An 8529-nucleotide genomic window follows, 5' to 3' on the forward strand; every position below is an offset into this window, starting at 1 on the left:
AGGAGCCGGTGAATAGGTTGGCCTATGGCCGCTGGTCTATGATGCGGTACTTTCGCTTTGAGTTCCTGCTATTTTTCTGAAAATAAAATCCAGTGAAATCCTGTGTATTAAATCTAAAAGAATAACACAAGGTTTTAAGTTGACATGTTTATTAAAGAACAATTTAATTAATTTAGAGTGTTATTGACGTTGTGAAAAAACCTGCTTTTCTATGACGTCACAATAAGTATATAAACGCAATACACAATTCGCGTTATCACTTTCGACATCATGTCAGACAAGTTACCTAGTGGACTTCCACGGAGTTATATTGAACAGCGATTGAGATTTTTGAATGATCAGCTGAACAGACAACGGCAGCGTGAATTACATCTCCGCAGAGAGAATCAACGGCGACTACAGTATTTACAGCGGGGAGGGGGGAAAAAGAAACCCATTTCGGATTATTACAAAATTCAACTGGAACGAGGACGTCAATCACGGAAATTTAAAGTCAAGGAAAATGTCTACAATGTTGCCTTCAAGCCTATTCCAGAGAAAGAAAATACAGCCTTCATTCGTCGCCTCTTCCGGGATATGTTAAAAAATGTGAAACAGGAAATGCAGTGCAATCCCAATGATTATCTACGTTTAAATATTCGGCACCCGTCTCTGGATTCAGCTATTTGGTACGAATTTACGCAGTCCAATCAGCTCAACGAGGACAAAATTCTGAACAAAATAGAATCCGTGCAGCAATCTAAAAAGGAATTCCTAATCACCGACGGGGCAGTGCAGATGGATTTTTTCCATGTCAAATATCCACAAGGCAGCGGGTGCACTAAGAAAAAACATCTACACGTGGATAAGGAGAAATTCAAAACCTCTAAGAGAGCGATCGTTCGCATTCAAAATCCTGAGGATTCTCTCTGCTTGTCCCGGGCTATTGTGGTAGCACGTCTACACAGCCAGAAATCAAACGACCCGGCATGGGAAACGAAATGGTTACGCATGAGAAAAGGGGATAAAGATTCTCTCGATCAGAAACGAGAAGCGATAGCCTTGATGGAACAAGCTGGGTGTGTTATGAACCAGCCGTGTGGGCCACGTGAATGGGAGCAATTACAGCACGCGCTCGCCCCACAGTATCGATTGAAAATATTTCAATTCAAAACGAATACAACTCGTTTACGACTGGAACCTATTTACAAAGGACCGGGGCACGGGACTTGTTTGAATATCCTGCTGGATAACGAGCATTACGATGCCATTGTGTCTATGCCTGGGGTGACGGAAAACAAATACTATTGCGATTATTGCGATGTTGGCTACAGTCACATTGAAGATCATCGGACCGTCTGTCCTCATCGATGCTCATTTTGTTTAGCCGATACCCCCTGTACCCCGGACGGGACTCAGACGAATTGCCCTCATTGTAAGGGATTTTTCAGAAATGCAGCTTGTTACCAGACTCACTTGAAACCTTACAGCAGTAATACAAAGACCACGGTCTGTAGTTTAATGGGGCGCTGTAACCAGTGTCAGAAATGGATGTCTAAGCAATTATTAAAACGCCACGCGTGCGGGGGTCAAACCGAATGCCGCATCTGTCACAAAGTCGTCACCATGCCTCATCACTGCTTTGTACAGACGAAACCCAAACCTAAGAAAGAAAAAGAAGAAGAGGAGTTGAAAATATACATTTATTACGATTTCGAATGCAGTCAGGAAAACGGTATTCACATCCCCAATTTATGCGTGGCAGAACGTGTGTGTCAACATTGCGACAGTGCGGATATCGACAAGCCCTGTTCTCATTGTGAAGGATTCGGATCACAACGCCGCTTCCTATTTCAAGGACCCGACACGTTAAAACAGTTTATGGAATGGCTCTTACAGAGCGAGACCGATGAGCAAGGCCATGTGGAACTCAAACACGATGAAGCCACCATCATTGCCCACAATTTCAAAGGATACGATGGGCAGTTTATTTTGAATTACCTGGTGCACACGGCGTGTATCAAACCCACCGTCATCCTGAACGGTAGTAAAATCTTATCCATGCAAGTCTTGGGGTTGAGATTCATCGATTCTTACAACTTTCTACCCTTTGCTCTTGCCAAGATGCCCTCTGCTTTCGGATTAACGGAATTGAAAAAAGGATATTTCCCGCACTTTTTCAACACGACAGAGAACCAGCAGTATGTGGGTCCTTACCCGGCCGCTCATTTCTACAATCCTGACGATATGTCCACCGCCAATCGTGAAGCCTTCTATACTTGGTACCATCAACAAGAGGGCAAAGTCTTTGATTTCCAGAAAGAATTCTTAGCTTACTGCATCTCGGACGTGGATATTTTACGCCGGTGTTGTGCCCATTTCAAGTCCACCCTGTTTGATCTGGTGGAAGTAGACCCCTTTCAAGAATCCATCACGTTTGCCAGCACGGCTAATTTAGCCTACCGACGAGGATTCATGGTTGAAAATACCATCGCCATCATTCCCAATATGGGCTACCGGCCAGCACGACGATATTCAGCTAAAGCTTGTCGATGGCTCGCCTGGCTAGAACATCAACATCACTGCATACGACATGCTAGAAATGGGGGCGAAGTCACGCTTGGACCCTATACAGTAGATGGGTATGATGAGGAATATCGTATCGTGTACGGATTCTATGGCTGTTACTGGCACGGCTGTCCCACCTGTTTCCCGAAACTGTTGACTGACATGCATCCTCATCGTGTTCAGCATACGTATCAAGACCTCTACCTGGACACCTTAAAATGAGCCAGTGCTTTAGAAGACCAAGGCTATACAGTCGTGAGCATATGGGAACACGAGTTTGATCGTCAGACCCTGACCAATCCCGACTTACAGGAATTTTTACAAGGAGTCGATATACAAGATCCTTTGAATCCCCGTGACGCTTTGTACGGAGGGCGGACCAATGCTACACGACTGTATTGTGAGGAAGGTGACATGCGATACGTGGATGTCTGTTCCCTGTACCCGTACGTGTTGAAATACAAGCCATTTCCCGTCCAACATCCCCAAGTCATCACCAGCCATTTCACCGATGTCAGAGACTATTTCGGGCTCATTCGCTGTCGTGTCCTCCCACCCCGAGAGCTGTATCACCCCGTATTACCTTACAAGACCGGGGGTAAATTACTCTTTCCCTTATGCCGCACCTGTGCGGAACAGCGCAACTTAGGATCCGACGAGCGGTGCCAGCACACCGATTCTGAACGCAGTCTCACTGGCACCTGGGTGACCACCGAACTTCACAAAGCATTAGATCTAGGCTATCGTCTCGACCGCATTTACGAAGTTTGGCATTTTGAGAAAACCAGTGACCACTTATTTCGAGCGTATATCAACACCTTTTTGAAAATTAAACAAGAAGCTTCCGGATTCCCCGAGGATTGTCAAACAGCCCAACAGCAGCAACATTACATTGAGGAAATTCAGCAACGAGAAGGCATTGCCATGAACCCGGCAGACATCCAGAAAAATCCTGTCCGAAGAACCATTGCCAAACTCTTTTTAAATTGCTTGTGGGGAAAATTTGCTCAACGATTACAATTACCCAAATCCCTGTATCTCACGGAAGAAGAAGAATTACAACAGAAATTACAAGATGCCACTTTAGAAGTCAAAGGCATCGAACTCTTAGAAAATCGTGAACGCCCCGAATGTGGTATGATGCTGATCAATTATCAGGAGAAAGAAGAATTTTTAGAAGACTGTCCCTTTGGAAACGTGGTGCTGGCGTGTTTTACAACAGCTCATGCTCGTTTACATTTGTACGAGACGTTACAGCCTTTGGGAGAGCGTGTCTTATACTTTGACACGGATAGTATCATCTATCAGCACGACGAGACCCAGTTCAATCCGACCATTATCAACAGTTTAGGTGGCTGGACCGATGAATTGGGTGGAGATCGTATCATCAAGTACATGTCGGGCGGGCCCAAAAATTATGCATACGAGACCCAGGGGGAAAAATCTGTCTGCAAAGTCAAAGGATTGACACTCAATTATCGTGCCTCTAGAGTCGTGTCTCTCGATACGTTGGAAAAAATGTTAAAAGGAGAAGAAGAAGAAGTCCATGTCCGTTATCCGCACTTTATTCAACGAACCCGCCAACATGATGTGCGAACCATTCCTCTGGTGAAGAAATACCGCATGGTGTATGATAAACGTCAACGTATTCATGACTATGACACGCTGCCTTACGGGTATTAAAAAGGATATGCTAGAGAAAACCATCAGTCGGCAAAATGACGGACTACGAATCACTACATAACCCGGGTACACCACGTTATGCTCTACTGTCAGATCGAGTAGCGTCGTTTGAAAATGCTCCCGAACACTTGCAGAAGCTATTACCTACCATTGCAGAAGCGGGATACTTTTACAAAGGGTACGGGGATAACACGTGCTGTTTTTATTGCAACTTTGGACTTCACCATTGGGGAGCTGTCGACAATCCTTGGATACAACATGCTTATTGGTATCCTCACTGTCCTTACCTGAAGTGTAATAAGGGTAAACAATGGGTACGTCAAATGTTCGACGCCGTTAGCCGAATGCGAGACACGGGGAAGAATTGGGGAGACTTGTCTGTAGACAGTGTGGAGAATCCGGCTACGACGACGGAGAAATGTCATCTGTGTTTAGAACGAGACTTGAGAATAGCTTTTTTACCTTGTGGTCATTTATGTACTTGTGCTATATGTGCTACGGGACTGAAATAATGTCCTATTTGTAGACATAGTGTTGAGCAAGCTGTACGTATTTTTATTTGTTAATAAATATGTATGATCCCATGAACTTGTGTCATTTATCAAGATGTATACCTACGAGACACTTGAGCCTTTTCAGTTGAAACATGAATTTACCATGACGGTGGCTGGACCCTCTAAATCGGGTAAAACAGAATTTGTGAAGCAACTGGTACAAAATACGCAGTGGATTGCACCGCCTCCCGAAAAGATAGTATGGTGTTATCGAGAATGGCAGTCCGCGTACGAATCCTTACAGGACAAGGTCACTTTTATCCGCAATATACCTCAAGACGATGAGCAGATAGTGGCGGATCTCAGTACGTGTCATCTACTCATTTTTGATGATATGATGGGAGGTAAAGCCATCGAATCGATTGTCGACTGGTTTACGCGCAAAGCGCATCATCGAAATACCAGTGTCATTTATATCACACAAAATCTGTTTGATCGAGCAGTACAACATCGTACCATCAGTCTGAATGCTCACTATCTTGTGCTGTTTAAAAATCCTCGAGATAAATCACAGATTGGGGTGTTAAGTCGGCAATTACAAATGCCGCATTTACTTCCAGCCTATGAGGACGCCACCCGTGTACCTCACGGGTATTTACTAGTGGACTTGAGTCCTCAGACGTCGGACGATTTAAGATTAAGAAGTCAACTCTTTACCAACTTGGCTGTGCACATGCCCCCGAGAGTATAAATAATGTCACATCATGGGCAGGTGTATCATTCGAAAGACAGTCTTCACCATGGGTAGACCTTCCGCGAAGAGTAAATTAGTCAAAACGTTACGCCGTTTACAACGGGAACGGGATCCCGTTCAACGGAGCCATCTCATTGAATTAGGACGTAGAGCCTTACTCAACTGGTTTGCGATGGGAGCTCGAAATTTATTGCGAGGCGTCTTACCAGGCAATAAAATCACTCAGCGGTTCATTCAATCCCATCGCCAAGACTTGAGTGTCATTGCCGATAAGAAGTCCAATGAAGAAGAGCGTAAAAAAGCCATTTTGAAACGAGGAGGCGCTGGATTCTTAGGAGGGACCATTATCCGTCATTTATTCAAATGGGAAACAGGTCGTAAGCCCCGTGGGGGACAACCCAAGAAAACCAAGAAACCACGGGCTAAGAAAGCTAAAAAATCACCTCAGAGAATTCCTAAACTCATTATTCGCTTACCTAAGAAGACACCTAAGAAGTCCCCTAAGAAGTCCCCTAAGAAGACACCTCTCAGGATGAAGAATCCGTTTCCCAATTGGGCTCCAAAGAAAACCCCTCTCATTGTGAAGATGCCGTTTCCCAAAGCCACTCCCCCCAAGGTCACTAAAACGTTAGCCAATCTGAAAGCCGGATTAGCTCAAAAGAAAATGGAACGACCCATGCATGGGCCTATAGGAAGTTCCAGAACCAGTGATACTGCTCTACCGAGTTTTGCTCATACCTTTGGAAGCATGAAATTTCAACCCTTAACCACCTCAACACCGGTTCAGGTGCAAAAGAAATATAAATGTAAATTTTGCCCTCTGGTCTTCAATGCGAGAGAGAACCGCAATCGTCACGAAGAGACCGTCCATCACAAGCGTTTTGATCCTAAACATCCGAGTGCCATTGTCCTGGACTAGGTATAAAAAGGAGGGGGAAGGGGCCCCACCCTTCATTACCATGGCTCATACGAAGAAGTGTGAATGTCGATTACGACCTCATTTACCGCTCTTGCAGACGTTAGCGGCTCCTCACTATTCCAGCAAATTAAAGACAGAGGTGTTGAAACATTGTTCCAATGACTGCATTTTAAAGATTTGTGAGATTGTGTACAATCTATTAAAAGGGGTGATTCCTCTCAATCCTACTCAGAAGCGACAACTGGGTCGAAAGAAACACATCTTAAGACGCTTAGTCCGCCCTCAACCTGTGAAAAAACGACGAGGTATACTCATTCACCAAAAAGGATTGGGTTCGTTTGTGTGTGGCAAGATTTGTAAGAAATCATGAGTCGAAAAATGGTGTTGGTACCGGAAGCGATGCTCAACGAATTAAAAGGCAAATTACCTAAACCTCCCGAATTTACCTCGACTATTGGTTTACGCAGTGATTTGGACGAGATTGAACATCGAGATGATTTAACCGAGAAAGAAAAAGTGGGGTTGTACGGTCATCAACTTCATCGCTATCGTCAATATTTACAACAAGCTCGACATCCCACCACAGCGACTCGACCCTCCCCAACCAGTGCAACCAGTGGCGCCTCACCACCCTCAGCCGCCTCAACACCCGATGACTTGGAGGAACAGATTATCAAAAGCGTCAATAAACCGGGTCAAAAGAAAGCAGGTTTATTACTCGATCATCTCAAGAAATCCAAAGTGGTGACTTGGAATAAAGAAAGAGAAATCAGCTATAGAGGACGCAGGGTTCCCGATTCCAATATCGTGGATTTAATCACCGAGTCCCAGAGACAAAAACCTTTGAAACATCGTGAACCCCCTGCAGGGTTACAGCAATTTGCTCAAGCGTTAAAAGAAACGAATGCCCCTAAAGGATATTTGACCAATCGGGATGTTATAAAAGCCATGGACAAGCCCGGAAAAATCAGTACTCCTAAACCTATAGAAGAAGAAGATGAGAGCGGATTTCAAGAAATCTCTGGTTTTGACCAATCTTTCTATGAAACTCCCAGACGAATGATGACCCCTAAAAATATCAGGGAGGCTGGTAAAAAGACATCACGTGAAATTGGAAAATGGTTAAATCTACCATGAAACCAGAACAGATCTTACAGCGACTGTATTACGATCCCAAGACAGGTTATGGGGGAGTCCAGGCGTTGTATCGTCAAGTGCGTCAATTAGGACACAAGATTACCCTGTCTCAAATTCGAGAATGGGTGAAAGCTCAAGATACCTATACCTTGCATAAACCGATACGGAGGAAATTCAAGCGACGACAAACACGCGTGACGGATATGGATGAACAATGGCAATTAGATTTAGCCGATGTCTCCAGCTTGAAACAAGACAATAATGGGTATACGTTTTTATTATGTGCCATTGACGTGCTGTCTAAATATGCCTGGGTCGTGCCTTTAAAACAGAAAACGGGGAAAGAAATGATACGAGGCTTACGACGGATTTTTCGAGAGGGACGTCGCCCCGTGCGCATTCAGTCCGATCAAGGAAAAGAATTTACCAATAAAGAATTTCGTCAAGCCTTCAAATCCATTCATTTCTTTACGACCCGTAATGCCGAAACCAAAGCCAGTATTGTGGAACGTTTTCAACGCACGCTGAAAGCACGCATGTGGCGGTATTTTACACGTCATAAAACACGACGGTATGTCGATGTCTTGGCCGATCTGATGTATGGTTACAATCATACCTATCATCGCAGTATCCGGCGAGCTCCTGCTCAAGTCAATGCCAAGAATGTCTTGACCGTATGGAAAACCTTGTATGGAAAACAGAGTGCCGATACCACGAGTCGCTTGCAAGTGGGGGATCGTGTAAGCATTAGTAAAGCTAAACGTACGTTTGAAAAAGGATATTTACCGAATTGGACCAAAGAACTGTTTACCATCTCTAGAAAAGTGCCAGGACGAAACGTCTATCGCATTCAAGATGATCACGGGGAAGAATTAGAAGGAACCTTTTACGAGAAGGAATTACAACAAGTGATTAAAGACGACGATGTCTATGAAGTGGAGGAAATCTTAGGGTATAAAAAGCGGCGTGTGGGAAAAAAAGTCATTTCAGAAGTC

The 8529-nt window shown here is 44.4% G+C and overlaps 2 protein-coding genes across 2 annotated transcripts; both read left to right on the forward strand.

The window, feature by feature from the left end:
* Positions 1 to 2961: 2961 nt before the first annotated feature.
* Positions 2962 to 4230, forward strand: LOC130048667 (uncharacterized). Its single transcript, XM_056145679.1, has one exon. The coding sequence runs from the start codon at positions 2962 to 2964 to the stop codon at positions 4228 to 4230; it is 1269 nt and encodes a 422-aa protein (XP_056001654.1).
* A 35-nt stretch (positions 4231 to 4265) lies between these two features.
* Positions 4266 to 4742, forward strand: LOC130048668 (death-associated inhibitor of apoptosis 2-like). Its single transcript, XM_056145680.1, has one exon. The coding sequence runs from the start codon at positions 4266 to 4268 to the stop codon at positions 4740 to 4742; it is 477 nt and encodes a 158-aa protein (XP_056001655.1).
* The last annotated feature ends 3787 nt before the right edge of the window (positions 4743 to 8529 follow it).

This window comes from Ostrea edulis, chromosome 7 (assembly GCF_947568905.1).
Source record: "Ostrea edulis chromosome 7, xbOstEdul1.1, whole genome shotgun sequence".
In the NCBI taxonomy this organism is placed as follows: domain Eukaryota; kingdom Metazoa; phylum Mollusca; class Bivalvia; order Ostreida; family Ostreidae; genus Ostrea; species Ostrea edulis.

What these genes read in the sequence shown, in the direction of transcription:
- LOC130048667 (XM_056145679.1), top strand. Translation starts at nt 2,962, where the DNA reads ATGCGATACGTGGATGTCTGTTCCCTGTACCCGTACGTGTTGAAATAC.
- LOC130048668 (XM_056145680.1), top strand. Translation starts at nt 4,266, where the DNA reads ATGACGGACTACGAATCACTACATAACCCGGGTACACCACGTTATGCT.